The 15,957-nt window shown below is 43.5% G+C and overlaps 1 protein-coding gene across 2 annotated transcripts in view; it reads right to left on the bottom strand.

Moving 5' to 3' along the window:
- Positions 1-15,957, bottom strand: part of FRAS1 (Fraser extracellular matrix complex subunit 1) — a 464,864-nt gene that overhangs the window by 159,651 nt on the left and 289,256 nt on the right. For both annotated transcript variants that reach the window (XM_067736345.1, XM_067736344.1), the window contains exons 21-26: positions 12,297-12,449; positions 11,880-12,026; positions 6,295-6,441; positions 3,402-3,542; positions 2,329-2,469; positions 448-588 (exon numbers count right to left, since the gene is read on the bottom strand). In XM_067736345.1, the coding sequence (XP_067592446.1) occupies positions 448-588; positions 2,329-2,469; positions 3,402-3,542; positions 6,295-6,441; positions 11,880-12,026; positions 12,297-12,449 (870 nt within the window). The remainder of the gene's footprint in view (positions 1-447; positions 589-2,328; positions 2,470-3,401; positions 3,543-6,294; positions 6,442-11,879; positions 12,027-12,296; positions 12,450-15,957) is intronic.

The following is a 15,957-nucleotide window of genomic DNA, read 5'->3' as shown; positions in this document are numbered from 1 at the left end:
GAACCTAATGGGGCAAGCTCCTCACACTATTCATTAATTACTTATCATTTATCTCCAGTGTGTGCACAAAGGATGCATCATTGCACCCTGGCGTAATAGCTCTACATGTGTATATAAATATAATAAATTTTATCTGTAAGTATAATTTTCTATAACGTGGCTGTAGTTCAGGAACACAGCTAAGTTTTATGCCAAATTTCTGATCTGATAGCGCTGATTTTTAAAGCACAGATTGCTTCTTTTTCCCTTCCAAAGATCTTAGAAGTTGAATTCTCCCAATTTTCCATGTTCTATAAACAGTCCCTTATTCCATAGCAGCACCAGGGGTTTTCCGAGAATGGAAAGCCTGCATTTTGTACCACACGAGCCAACTGTATCTGCGAACTCAGCCTCCGCGTGGAGAAATCACAGGTGACTTCACCAGAGCATCGGAGGGGAAGCACTTACCAGCACATGTTTCATTAGAGGAGTGGGCAGGGAAGCCGGGAACACACTTGGCAACACAAAGGCCACTCTTCAGAAGGAACCCACGGTCACAGAGGTGACACCGGTCTCTGTGGCTGCACTGCAAGCACCCTCGGGGGCAGGCTATCGAAGAGAGGACACACTGAATGAGGCAGGACAAAGGCACAGGCCCCCAGAGGGGGCCACCAGCGATAAAGAAATGAAGAGTGGGAGCACAGCAACATATGACCCCCCGCTGCAGCAAAAGAGAATTCCCACAGTTCTCTGCAGAATTTCACAGAAATGAAATTTCCTACCCTGCAAAGGAAAGTGAACAGGAAGGAGCACCCTTGCTTTCCACACTATGACCTGAACATGTTGCACATAAATGGGTTGTTTAAAAAGTTAACAATACTGACTTGTAAGGGAGGCAGCTCGTAGGGATTAAGAGCATAAGCCCTGTCGGGTACTGTTCCTCTTCTACCATTTAACGGCTGCTGAGTTCGGGCAAGTTGTTTAACAGTCTGTGGTGCAATTCTCTCATCTTAAAAATGGGGATAGTAATAGCACCTAATGCAATGACTGTTGGTTGGATTACATGGGCTATATATAAGGCGCAGTGACTAGAACAGTATCGGGCACACGAAAGGACTCAAATGTACTACTATCACTGCTATTCTTATTTTTATTATTATTCTTATTCTTCTTTTTTTTTTTTTTTTTTTTTTGCGGTACACGGGCCTCTCACTGCCGTGGCCTCTCCCGCTGCGGAGCACAGGCTCCGGACACCCAGGCTCAGTGGCCATGGCTCACGGGCCCAGCCGCTCCGCGGCATGTGGGATCTTCCCGGACCGGGGCACGAACCCGTGTCCCCTGCATCGGCAGGCGGACTCTCAACCACTGCGCCACCAGGGAAGCCCTATTATTATTATTTTAAATGCATGTGGAGAGCAAGCTATTTAAAAGACCATAGATTATTTCTTTGAATCAAGTTAATAAGCTTCTATAAATCAAGTGTTTACTGCCTAATTATTCTGCTTCCTCAGTTGAGATGCTGTTATAGAGAGGTGGCACAGGATAGTTGAAAGGGCCCTGAATTAGAATCAGAAAATTTGAGTTTAATATCTGACTTTATGTTACCCTGGTTAATACTCTTAAGGCTCTTCCTTTTTTTTCATTTGTAAAACAGGATTCATAGCGTCTGCCATAGTTTACCAAGTCATTGTGGATGTTACATGAGATAACGCAGATGAAGGAAATTTGGGGAAATATAAAATGCCACGCCTAGGTAATGGCATTATTATTAAATATCAGGTATTCTTTAAAGTGGGGCATACCTTACCAAGTTTTGCTGGAAATGATGAGAACAAACTGAGGAAGCTCTTGTGAATAACTCAATGGACAAGGAGATTAAGACTTTGGGTTTAACTTTAGTTTAATAACAAAAGTTCAATGTGTCTCACTAAATTGTCCCCAGAAATCCTACTCCTCAAGGATATTATGGCAATACCAGGGTCACTGGTAATTTAGTCTACGCACTGAAAACCCTGGGCCCATGCCAATAGGGCTGACCCACTCTTAATGGACACCACACCTCAGTTCAATACAAGCTTGACGTTCCATGAAATATTGGCTTTGTTTCCATACAGACCTTTAGGGACAATATTGATTTGTGCAAGAGAATTATTGGCCTGCACTTCCGTATTCTATCTAGCTAGCCATTGACAGATGTGCACGAGAAGCCATCAATTACTTAGGCCAAACTCCCTGGGTTTTCATTCTGCTCCTAATTCAGATTCTCCTTGGTAACCTGAGAATCAGCACACCTGACTTCCTTGCTGCCCTCACTTCTTTGCAGAGAACACAGCACAGTCTCCAAGTTACCTGTGCATCTGCGGTTTGAATGATCTGCAAAGTTCCCCTTCCCACATTCCTGGACACACTGGGCTTCCAAGAGGAGAAATGGCCCTTCACAGCGGGTGCACTCATGGGGGCCTTGGCACTGGAGACAGTAGCTGTCACAGCCTGGAAGACACAAGTCAAGTCGACAGGAATGTGCATGGCTTTCCAAGGGGCTCCTCCATCACTCCTCGTGATGAGGCAGTACAACCCGGTGTGCTGAGCAAAGCAGCAGACTGGGAGTCAAGGAGCCAGGCTTCCAATCGTGACTGCCGCACTTACCAGCTGGGTGACTTGGCACTAGTCACTCCACGTCTCTGAGCCTCAGCGTTCTCTCCTATAAAATGCAGAGAACACACTGCCCCACCCAGGTCCTTGGATAAAGGTCAAATTACATAATGAAAAATACTATGCAAACTATAAATTGACAGATATCAGCCATTATCGTTATTAGTAACTAGTCTTTGACTCCCTGCACTGCTTCACTGAAGGGTCAATCTTTCCTGACTAACCTGGTCGGTCCTCAGGGTATCACCCAAGGATGCTCCCGGGAATGCTGCCTGTGCACTTTGGGTGGGCATTCCAGGGTGTGAAGATTTTGTGGCATTAAAGTGAGGCTGAAGGGGGTACTGAGGCAGAGAAAGACGACGGTTAGACATACGGTATTGGGAGGGTCGTGGGAGGGCAGATGGTGGGATAAGACATTCTTTCCATGTGCTCAAATGACGAGAGCATGCAGACCTCTCAGTCTGGAGCACAGGACTGTTCAAGTTTTAAAGAAATCCAAAACTAATGGTCAAACCATATCTGTTTGTGTGGCCATATACCTCCAAGATTCCCATGTGGATTTCAAATTTAGCAAATGTTGTACTGGGGCATGGGAGAAGGAAAGAGCGGACATTTGCATTAGAACAAAGGAAAACTCTTAGGAAAGAAACAAGAAATTGGATAAAAAGCCAGAGAGGAATCTGGCCACAGGCTCCTTCTCATGAGGAACAGTAAAATACAGAGGGGGCAGAAGCTTGGATGAGCACAGAGCAAGGGCTCCAGACACTTACTCTTGCAGAGGCCTAGGTCCCGGTAAAATGATGGTGAGCAGTGCTCCACACAGGCCCCGTCCTGGAGAACATAGCCATCCATGCACTGCAGGCAGTCTGTCCTCAGAGGCCCGTGACACGCATTGCAACTCCAGTCACACTCTAGAAAGAAAGTTCCTGCGATCAGCTTCCTTTCTGTCCAGCCTCAGCCCCAGAGACTAATTTATGAGGACACTGGCTGCAGCTGCATGGGGTGAGTGAGGACAACAGAAGAGATGGATAAGTGAGCTCTAACGAGGCTCTGCTTGTAGTAGCCCGAACGCCTCTCTGAGGTTGAGCGTTTCCTAATTACGTTAGACATGGTGCGTACAAGGATCGCTCCTTCATGCAAAGCCTGTTCCAGGGAGTGGCCTATTTGCTCCCACAAACCTCATCTGACCTCCTCCAAATGCCAATAGGTAAAGGATGTCAGAGACTCAGCGAAGAATGCATCTGCTCTCTCCACTGACACCGGCCACGTGACTCTCTTCCTCTCAAAAATCAGGCGTTGACCAGCACAACAGAAAGAACCAATGACATTAGACTTACAAGGGGTGTAAACGAACTGTCCAGAAATAAAGGAGTTCCTGAAATAACAGATCTCATTTAGAGCAGAGCTGACTCCTTCACATGTTCATTCACTGAACAAGCACTGATGGGATGTATGGCCCTGAACCTCGTGTGGCGGGTGTAGACCCTGCCCTCAGGAAGTTTATGTTCTAGGGGCTCCCAGCCTTAGATGCACACCCAAGTAATTCAGGGGGGTGGTTAGAAATACAGATCATCAGGTTCAACACCAGAACTACCGAGTCAGGCCCAGGAAGACAGGGTGCTGCGGCTACTGTTTTTGTCATTGTGATTATGCTAGTTGTTGTGGCTGTCGTTCTGATGGCCCAGGCAATTTGGACGGGCGATTTTGCAGTCATAAAATGCAGAGTTCTAGCTGGTAAGGTTAAGTCCTTCGTGCATGGAAGACGGGACAAAATAGCAGGATTAAGTACTTGGTTTTTTTTTGGCGGTACGCGGGCCTCTCACTGTTGTGGCCTCTCCCGTTGCGGAAGCACAGGCTCCGGACGCGCAGGCTCAGCGGCCATGGCTCACGGGCCCAGCCGCTCCGCGGCGTGTGGGATCTTCCCGGACCGGGGCACGAACCCGTGTCCCCTGCATCGGCAGGCGGACTCTCAACCACTGCGCCACCAGGGAAACCCTAAGTACTCGTTTTTGAAGTCAGGTAAATCTGTATTCAAGTCGTGGCTTTGGCACTTTTTATCTGCATGTCTTACACACTTTCCTTAAGCTTTTTGAGCCTCAGTTTCCTTATCTGTAAAACAGGGATAAGAATAGCACCTATTTCATAAGGCTACTGTGAAGATTAAATGGAATAATGAATTTAAGGAACTCAGCACAGTGCGTGGCACACAGCAGTTTAATAAATGTTTGCTGCTGAACTGGTTTCCTTGGAGAACGTATCTCCACTCGGCGCTGCCTCACCCCACCGTCCCTCTCCTCTAAGAAGCTGGGGAAACCTCTCATTAGTCACCTTTCTCTCTTCTTTGATGCAGTATTTCTAAGTCCCAAAGAAGCAGGTAACTGTGCACGACGGTACACGTGCTTCCAAGAAGATTTATAAAGTTAATCTCACTCATTTATTTGACTGAATCAGTCCTGAGGGAAAATGACTAAAACAGAGCCTTGAAAACTGCCAGCATAGTTATGAAATCATTTACAACAGGGAGGATTTGTGATAATCTTGTTTTTCACCACAGACTGACAACCACTGGTTAGAAGGGAAAAACTAGAAAAGGTTCTGTGGTCTTGAGCACAGCAGACCGCCTCAGTTAACAACCAAGTACAATTTCTCGGAATGGAATGTAAGTAATTTTGCAAAACCTTAAAGCACCCCAATTTTACTTGACAGATGTCTGACCTCCATCTCTGAGCCCTAGCTTCTCTGGCAGAATTGGAAAGGTCGGAGGGGTGGGTGGGTGGGTGGGGAATGTGGAATGGAGGAATGGAGAAGGGAAATGGAACAGAAGCAAGGGAAATCCATCCTTTAATTCTGTCTTTCCGCTTGCTGGGTCCTGCCATTTGAAGAGCATAGGCTCCAATAATGTTAAACACTGGAAAACAAGGTAAAAGGTAGTACTCGGTTTTTGACAATGCTTGCTTATAAACTCCCGGAGGACAGGGGCTGTGTCTTCACTCATTAAAGTACGTTAAGCAAGAGATGAACAAATCAGACACAACGCCTGTCCTCATTAAGCTTAGCGTCTGGCAGTCTAGAGCTGTAAATGCAAATGCCTACAGGGCCCAGGAAGGCGATGTAAATCTTTGAAATAGTGCTGGTGTGATAGGACAGGGAATGGTGGGCACTGTGGCATCCTTAGGAGATCATGTTCAACCCAACAGAGACGACAGCTACTCATCAACCTACTGCTGCACTGTGGGAATGCAAACCCAGTACTGCCAAACCTTCTGACTTTTTCAAAAGAGACTGAAAAATCTCAATTTTTGTATGTGAAGTCTTCTGATGTTTAAAAGGCAAAGAATTAAAAATTTTAAAACGCTGTTAAATTCAGTGGATCAAAAAAAACAAAAAACAAAAAACAAAACCACAGACCCCTGTCTTGGATTAAATACAACCTGAGGGTTTCCAGTTTGCCATCTCTGGTCTAGTTACTAAGACCTGGCATAATATCTAGTACATGGTAGACAGAGAAAAAGATTTGCTTAATACATACATACATACATAATGACTTTTCATCAGAGAAAGTCTAAACATCTGATGACAGTATTTTCCCAATGTGGGAGCAGACTTCTCTAGTAAAGGGGCATCGACAAGTAGAAGACTCGTGCAGTTCTGGAAAAGCTTTACCTTTGCATGTCTTGGTGGAGAAGTCAAGATAGTACTGTGGGGCACAGCTCTCATGCTGACAGTCTCCAAAGAGCAGGACCTTGTTTGGATCTCGGCAGGAGGTACAGCTGGCCTGTGAATCACAGCTTCCACAATGTGGGTCGCATGCTGAGCAGATAGGAAAAGAAAATGACCAGATGATTACAATTGCAAATACTGAAGCACTGGTCAAACCTAGACAGATGCTGCAAAGCAACAGAGCCTCCCTCCAACCTATTTTTTAATCACGGCTCAGAACCCTACCCTGCGATCAACAGAAACAGAAAATGTTAATCTTGTTTTCCGAAATCAAAGAGGGTAATTTTATTTTCCAGAGAAGATAAATTATAAACCCAAGAACAGAAACCCCACATCCAAACTGCCCTGCGACTCAGCAACAGGATTAATTTATACTTATTTCAAGATCTCTGGAATAATAGTCCTGAGTGTTCTTGGAACCTTGCTTCTTAAGGAATCAGGGCCCCTACAGTTTATGATGTAGATTCAGATTTTTGTCTGATACCAAGATTAAAATTAGGCAGCAACTTATTTTGGAGCTCAGGAAATCCCATATTTTAAGATACGAAGGACTTTAAGGTGACCTGGCTTACTGACTTACTCAGTTGTAATTCTTAGCAGTCACTTAATTTAGGCATTCAGGGATGATCTCCAAATCCGGTCATGCTTCCATTTCTGCCTAATTCAACAGCTAGCATTTCTCCATTGACTCAGTTGTTCATGCTAGAAACCTTAGAGTCTCTCCTGGCACCTCCCTTTCTCTCACTCCTAATTCAATGACTTACTGGATCTTATTTGTTTGAACTCTCCTATATAATTCTCAGAACTTTTTGCTTTTCTCCATATCCACAGATGCCAATATGTCCAAGCCATCATCATCTCCTCCTAGACCACTATCATAGCCTCCTAATTGGTTTGAGTCCCTTGCATTCTATTTTCCATATATCTGTAAGAGTGATTTTTTAATTCATACTTCTCAGGTGTCAGAGGACCCTTTCATCTATGAGCTCATATCTTTCTTCAGGCCTGGAAAAATTCCAGCCATCATTTCTGTAAATATTGCTTCTCCATCATTCCCTCCATTCTTTCTACCTAGAAATCATAATACACATATTGGAATCCTCTCAATATAATCTCCAAGTCTCTTGTCTTTAACTCTTATTCATTCTTCAGCCTCTTCTTCAAGAAGGACTTCCCTGACTCTCCAGTCTAGAACAGGTCTCCCAGGTACTGTTCTTATACCTTTCATTCATGCCATACATAAAAATGTTCAATTTCAGCGATTATTTACCACCTGTATCCTTTACAGCCGTAAGGTTCATGAAAGTGAAGACGAGGTTTCTGTTGTTCCTTGCAATAGTCCCCAGCACCTAGCTGGTTATCTGTAATTTTGTTGGTGTTCAATAAATACTTGCAACATAAGTGAAAGAAGCCAGATTTTGTAATTATATATACTCAAGCACTAGCATCTCTGCCTCCCTCTAAAATTTTCTCTCAGCATGTGTCAGAGGAAAAGTCTAGAGAGTGATCATGTGAGTTTTAGTGCTAAAGGATATCAAAGTGTGTGGCACAGTGCAGAAAAATGACCTCCCTCTAAAATAAAAAGAAATTCCTTTTGTTTCACCTAAAAGAAAAGCCATTGGTATAAAATATTTGTTAGAATATGTAGACTTGTAATTAAAGGTCCTAGGAAAATTCTAGACTGGATTTTCAAACAGTTTGAAAATATTAGAAAAAATATTTTTATTGGAAACTTATATGAGACTAAACTTTTATCCTTTGGGGAGGTAGGATTTCTACACATGTTGTATCTTAATTTTGCCAAAGGGTTTGAAAAAACCCTAAATATAAACTTGTGAATACAAAAATGAAGTGGGGTCTACCAGCTGTAAGTGGATTTGAAGATGGTTGAAATACATACTCAGAAAGTTGTCAGTAAATCTTTGTAATTGGAAATGAATGTCTTTAGTAGAGTATCATGATGAAGTCTTAATTTCTTAGTTGGCCAATATTTTTATTAATTACTTTAATGAAAACAAAGAAATTATGCTAATGATATTTAAATATGACACATACACTTACATAGGATACACGCAGAGTTAAGTTTCACCAGCTGAAAGAAAAACTTAAACTTATTTTGGCCCATTGTATCAATAAACTAATCAGACGAAATAAGCTAAACTGTAAGTAAAGTCTTGCATTTATGTTCTATAACCAATTGTACAAACAGAGGGGACAGAAGGCCTGTTTAGAAAGCATTATTATAAAAAATGATCTAAGAATCTTAATTGATTGAAAGCTTACTAAAAGTTGACATGGTTACTAAAGAAACTAACACAATCTTAAACTGAAGAGCCTTCATGTAACCTCAATGTCAGCTGGACGCCCTGCTGGACATGGAGCTGCAAAACAAGGCCCCTGTACTGACAGCTGAGAGTTTCTTGTAGTTTACTTCCTCAAGCTTCTGTCTGCCTCCGTGGTCTTGAATCCTTCCATGAAGTCTCATTCCCAAAGCATAACTCAGCTCCTTCACTGACTCCCAAAAGAAATGGGGTCCCGCCGAGCATTTGGAAATGTTAAAAGACTATATGGAGGATTTGGAGGGATGCAGTGGTGTCACACTAAGAAGCAGGGGGCTTCCATCATTTCTCTTCGAACGCTTCTTCCTCTTTAATCGAACCCCTCAGCCGTCTCCAAGGCAATCCCCAAGTGACCTTGTCTCACTCAAAGTAGTTCTGCACATAACCAAACCCCTTGGGTTCTAGCTTCCCCATTCAGAGGAGGGTGGGTGAGGAACCTTTTCTCCCTCTTACAATATTCAGACCAGAGGGTATTAGTCTTACTACAGTCACGTTGGTGTGACAACGTCTGGAATAGCAGGTGCAGCTCTCCGAGGTCAGTGACCCCATGGAAAGAGCTAAGAGGACAGTGAAGAAGGGGCCGAGGGGACCAGAAAGCAGTGAGGGAAGCAGAGATGTATTGATACTTTAAATATCGTTCATTGAGGAGGAGGGAACCTCACAGCCTATGATGCCCCGTCTCCCTCCTGACCTCTGAGACGGTCCCCCCTTTCTGCTCAATACTCCACTGACTCCAGTCCTGCTCAGAACAGAGAAGTCCAAGCTAATGTCAGACTTCGGAAGGGAATCGTGTGAATGAGGGAGGAGCCATTCTACACTGCTCCAGAAGGAGGCTCTAGGGCTGATGAGAAACAGCCCTCATCCCCACCGATGCACCTGGCTTCCTTCCTCATCTGTAGCAGCCTGTGAGGGGGTGAGAGAGAATCTCTGCCCTGGGTGCAAGGTTGGCTCAGGTGCGCTGGAGTCTTCCTCCTACTCTAGGGCACTATGGTTTCAAGTACTGAGAACCTCATTTATCATCTCTTCTTGAAAGTTTCTTCTCAACTGGTTATCCTGAAATTTTAGAGCTCAGTACGCAATTTCTAAAGGTTCCTGTAATCAGAATCTAGACAGCTCTGAAGCTCTTACTTTCTTCTATAATATGGTTATTAATGCCTCCCCTTAATGTTGCTTATATTCCCTTAAAAGCCCTTTACTGCACAATTCCTAAAATTGTCAGGCCTATAATTGTCTATAATGATGAGCAGTAGAAAGGAACATTGTGAATTTTTTTAATGTATTAGAAACTCAAATAGCCCAACTTAGGGGCATACCTTATCTTACTCAGTCTTTGGATGAAGGAAACCTAAGCTTTAGCAAAGGACTAAAGTTAGAAGATGCTTAATTTAACTGAAATAGTCTATAAAATCTTATTTACATGGTAGCATAGCAAATGCATTTGTGCAGAGCAGAAGCTTCCCAGAAGAGAAATACTTCAATGCAACGTATTTTTTGCCACCTATAAGCCATATAAGGGATTCTGTTTTCTTCTTTTGAACTTTTATTTCTGTGATTCCACTGCAGTGAAGAGCCTCAAATATCTAAGTCACTACTTCTACACCAACACTCTTTTGCTCTTGAATAGAATATGCAAGTGTTTCATTCGTGTCTCTTGTGTTACAGAATCTACAGATTCCGGCAGACAGTTGATATATACCAAGCAAAGTTTTTGTTACAAAAGTAAAAAAAAAAAAAAAAACCAAAAAACTCTTTTCATGGATCCAAAAGGGATTTTTATCTCTGGTATCTCAACAGATGATGCAAAATGGTGGGTTCCATATAACTTCATTTCAAATGCAAATCCTTGCAAGAATCTCCATCAACTAACAGTAATACCTACCTTTGTATCTATAAAACATAAATATCTTTTACTGCTCGATTTGCCTCTCATTTCACATGACGATGATGATAACAACAGTAGCTATACTGAGAGCTTATTCTCTGCTAGGGTCTGTGCTAAGTGCAATAACATTAGAGGTAGGCACTATTATAATCTCCCTTTTATAGAAAAAGGAAACTGAGGCCTAGTGGTTAATTCACCTGCTCAAGGTCACAAAGCTAGTTAAGTGGCAGTTAGGATTTGAACTTTAGTTACCTTATTCTAGAGCCCACGCTCCTAACCATTACTCTATAATTCCTTCAACATGGTACTTCCTAGGACAGAAAACTGAAATATCAGTACTGTATTTGTTAACTGTCATTTTCAAAATGAGAAAAGTATACCACAGTTTTTTGGCAACTGACACTTTACTGATTGAAATAAAGTAAGCTGCCTCAGCCTATTTCAAAACTGTTCCTTCATCTGTGAATCACTTCCTAATTTTTTTTCCATCCAGATTTGCCCTTGCCCTAATTTATCCTAACTCTGTTTGTGCATGACTCAGGTAATTAATCATATTTTAACTTATTTGAGAACTAAGACATCTATACAAGTAACTTTCATTCAAGACAAAATAAACTACTGTTTGGGCAGAAACTGAATCCTTTGTAGCATATCAAGCCTTGCATACTGTCAGTATTTAACAAATACATGTCAAAAACAAATTAAACCCAGAGAAGTGCTGAGGTTCAGGCCTTTATACTAGAATGAGCTCCACTCTCTGCTTAGGATCTTGGAACTGGATCACTGAGAGAAACCACAGGAATAAACTAGACTAACAATTTTATGATTTTAATGAGATAACTAGAGAACAGAGAGGTTAAATGACTGACCCAAGAACACACAGCTCCTCTCTTGCAGAGGAGATCCCTAGTCCAGCACTTCCAATTAGGCCCATATCTGAGTTATAATCTGCTAATGGCATCCATATGCTTTGTAGATTCATTTTCTTTCTTTTCTAAAAATAAAGCCTACCGGGTGAAAATATGGAAGCAAAAAATCCCTGTTTCCTTCAATGACTCCAGAAGAGCAGGAAAGGAGAGAAAGTTCATTTTTTAAAACTTACGCTGACAATGGGCTTCCCTAGTGGTGCAGTGGTTGAGAGTCCGCCTGCCGATGCGGGGGACACGGGTTCGTGCCCCGGTCCGGGAAGATCCCACATGCCGCGGAGCGGCTGGGCCCGTGAGCCATGGCCCCTGAGCCTGCGCGTCCAGAGCCTGTGCTCCGCAACGGGAGAGGCCCCAGCAGAGCAAAAAAAAAAAAAAACTTACGCTGACAAGTGTGGTTGTCATCGAGATAGTGCCCTGGGAAGCAGGCAGTGCTGCAGGTGCCAAGATGGGACAGAACGAGGTCGGTGTCACATGAGGAGCAGGAGAAGGGTCCTCTGCCCCGGCAGGTTCTGCAGGAGTAGTGACATTCTGCAGACGGAAGAGACATAAAGAGAACCTATGAAGCCAAATTCCCCTCCAAAGCAGCATCCCAAGAGCCGTTAATAAAAGCCCCAGCCCAGAGAGCATTAGCTGGTCTGGTTTATTGCCCTACAGTGTGCTTCCTGCCTCTCTCTCTCTCTCTCTCTCTCTCTCTCTCTCTCTCTCTCTCTCTCTCTCTCGGGAAGTTCCAGCCTTCTCAGCTATTGCCCAAGAGAAGCTCATGGGGCACGGCAGCTCCTGTGTCCAGCACTTACTCACTTTTACAAGCTCCTCTCTCTGCGAAGTATCCAGAAGGGCAATCGGGAACACAGCGATCTTCTAGCAGCAGGTACCGGGCATTCTGACACCTCAGGCAGACGCTCCCGGTGTTGTCGAGGGCAGCTGCGCAGTGCTGGCACAGAGGATGGCAGTCTGGAGAGCACATGGGAGCACAGAGAAGGCACGGATGCTATGAACACAGCGTCTCATTTCTACACCAAAGGGTAAAAGGGACTGCAATGACCACTGTTGCAGCACAGATGGCTGGAGAGTAGCGCAAAGGCAGTATACATCAGTAAAGCAGAAGCTTGGGACCTGTACAGACTGCGTGTTTGAGGTTTTTAGCAAATGGCCAGGCCCAGCACAGCAACTGAGTTTTCATCCCTTTCCGACTGAACAACCTTCAGGTCCTAGGGCAGCATGTGATAGATACTTGCCAGGGGGTATAGAAAGAACTATCAGATAACAGAAACAGTTCATCATATCAGCATATCCCCCGAGAGCTCCCAGAACTCGGGTACCGTGTGCCCGTCGTTCACAGAGCTCCTAAGCTGTGCTCAGAGGCCCCACGAAGCTCATCTCCCCAGTGTGGCCTTCCAGAGTCAGCAAACCAGCCTCAGGCATTGGTAGAGGGGGGAATTAAGGTTGGTTGATAATAGAATTGGGGGGAAAGTTTAGTCTTTAACTAGAGGTAAAGTTACAAAGAGCTGAGTTGGAAAGTCATTTTCATGACCTGATACACAGTTCACAGAAGCTGTTGTATCAGTTGTGATTAAATCTATAGGGCAAATTATCTGGGATGGCCAGCACTGTCTCTTGTTCTCACCCGTGTAAGAGTCATCCTTTAATTAAAGAACTTGGTTGTATTCAGCTCCCCATATAGGTGAAAAGCCCTCTGTCCTACCTTAAGTGGTAATAATGCTTCAAATCCCATTTACCATCCTCCATCCCAAAGGTGGAAGAAAAGCCACAAATCCTGAATTACCCCCCAAAATGAAAAAGGAGTAAAGACCTAGGAAAAGAGAAGAGACTTCTGGTTATAGGTCCTGTCCATCTTCCCCTGTAGGATTCAAAGCACTGTTTGCACTTGCTAAAACACCATTCAGCGGCCACATAGGTCTTGTTTCATCCCAGTCTTGTAGATAGTGATTTCTAGCAATACTTAGACTAAAAAAATCCTTGTCAATAAAACAGATTACCTGTCCTTGAAATCTGTTAAAACAGGTCTTTCTCTCCATACCCTCAGTGATACACTTTCTTAATTGCTGATCACCTGAGACGTGTTCTTTGCCAAAGAAGAGATCTCAGTCCCATACCCAGCGCCCACTCGTCCGCATGAGAAGCCTTTGAGACCTCTAGTCATTCCAGAAGTTGAACCCAGAGTGTCCTCCGCAAAAATCCTCTTTTAGCAGCACACAAGTGAACAGGCCCCGACCTTTCTCTGAACTTCAGGAGTTTCAAATTACAGGCCGCCTTTTGCCAATATTAGAAACAGTTCTTGATATCCGAAGAGGCAAATTAATCCCCATTATAGCCCTTCAGTAAATTATAAAGGAAATGATGGCTGTATTGAGAGAAATCTGATAAGGAGGCTATTTCCCCCTGACTTAGTGTACGGTTTCCACACAATGCCAACCTTTTTGTTTTCCTTTTCCTGTGCTTTCCTCACAGTGCCAGGAGCACTTTGAAAGTTCCTGGGGCAGGTGGAGGTAACTCCGTTTTACGATTACCTTAATGAGTGGGTACAGGTTAGAACTGAAAACCCAGGAAACATGACTGATGCAAGTCTCCATTATTTGAAAAGTCTTGGCCTCTTCCTCTTTAAAGCCACTGCTTACAGAGAGTGTGGGGCTCCGGCAGGCGTCAACAAGATCCGCAGGTGTGCAGGGGTCTAAAAACTGGTTGCAGCTAACTGAGGCTTTCTCTAGTGTACAATTAGAGGAATGAAAAAGAATAATCACCAAGGGGATGCTTTGAAGAGAAAGTAAGCAGATCTCTGGAATATTGTGTGGGTACAATAAATAAATATTCATGGATTTGTCCGATCATGGGGATCTCTAGGAGCTGTTTAAATGAAGCGTGTGATGTATATTAATTACTTCTGAAGGCACCTAGAGCTGGTTTATGGATGTTCCTTCCCGCTCTCATGGCAGCAGCTTTGAAGCCCTTGCTCCTCTTCCCTGGTCACCAGCCCACGCTGCCCACCCTTCCACATCCTACCCGGTTATTTCACCTTCTACTTGACTCAGCCCATCAAGCATGAACACCTTTGATTCTTTCCTGCCAAACCCTTTATTTCATTTCATCTCCCCTCACAGGATGAAATGGCTAATTCCTCCACCCCCATTTTTTAATCCGATTTTCAACATTATTTGAACATTATGGCAACATTAGTGCATCTTTTGCCCCCATCTCTCTTCATTCTCCTCGACCTCAACCTCCAAACATGCTCCGCATTACCTACTCCCCGCAAAGTTTTTCTCAACAACCTCCGCATCTCTTTTCTTTCCTTCACCACCCAACTTCCTTGCCTCCCTAACTTCTCACTTCACTGTAATCTGCCTTCAACCTCCACAATTCAACTGTTGTATTGCTCTTGAAGAGGTCTCTGACCACCTTCTAATGACCAAACGTAATGGCCTCCTCTAATTCCTAACCCACCTGAAAGGTGTGCAACACATGACACTTCGGATCACCCCCTTCTTTGACCTTCTTTCCCCTCTTAGCATGCTTTATCCTGGTGCGCCTCTCGGTCATTCTCTGCCTCTGACTGCCTGATAAGTGTAGAAATTCCTTACAACCCTTAACTTCTTCTATCCTCTTAACTCATTCTCTGGAGGTCTTAAACCAGACATGGCTGTTTGCAACATTTTGGTATACAGCTACCAAAAGCCAGTGGAAAGGGCTCAAGGGTTACAGAGAGAGAGAATGGGAACTGGTACAGCCACTGTGGAAAACAGTATGGAGGTTTCTCAAAAACTTAAAAACAGAAATACCACACGATCCAGCGATTCCACTTCTGGGTATTTTTCTGAAGAAAACAAAAACACTAAATTGAAAAGACATATACACTCTTATCTTCACTGCAGCATTATTTATAAAAGCTGAGATATGAAAGCAACCTAAATGTCCATCAGTAGATGAATGGATAAAGAAGATGTGGCATAAATATCCAATGGAATATTACTCAGCCATAGAAAGAATGAAATGTTGCCATTTGCAGCAACAGGGATGGACTTTGAGGGTATTATGCTAAGTGAAATAAGTTAGAAAGGCAAATGCCATATGATTTCACTTAGATGTGGAATCTAAAAAGAAAAACAAATGAACAAACATAAAACAGAAACAGAGTCATAGATGGAAAGAACAGACAGACAGGTGCCAGAAGGGAGAGGGTGGGTGGGATGAGTGAAATAAGTGAGGGAGAATTAGAGGTACAAACTTCCAGTGACAAAATAAACATAGGCAGAACGCTCTATGACATAAATCACAGCAACATACTTTTTGACCCACCTCCTAGAGAAATGGAAATAAAAACAAAAATAAACAAATGGGACCTAATGAAACTTAAAAGCTTTAGCACAGCAAAGGAAACCATAAACAAGACCAAAAGACAACCCTCAGAGTGGGAGAAAATATTTGCAAATGAAGCAACTGACAA

The sequence above is a fragment of the Pseudorca crassidens genome, chromosome 4 (assembly GCF_039906515.1).
Source record: "Pseudorca crassidens isolate mPseCra1 chromosome 4, mPseCra1.hap1, whole genome shotgun sequence".
Lineage (NCBI taxonomy): Eukaryota > Metazoa > Chordata > Mammalia > Artiodactyla > Delphinidae > Pseudorca > Pseudorca crassidens.
The sequence above is the reverse complement of the archived record's forward strand: the minus strand, read 5'-3'. Positions and strand labels throughout refer to the sequence as shown.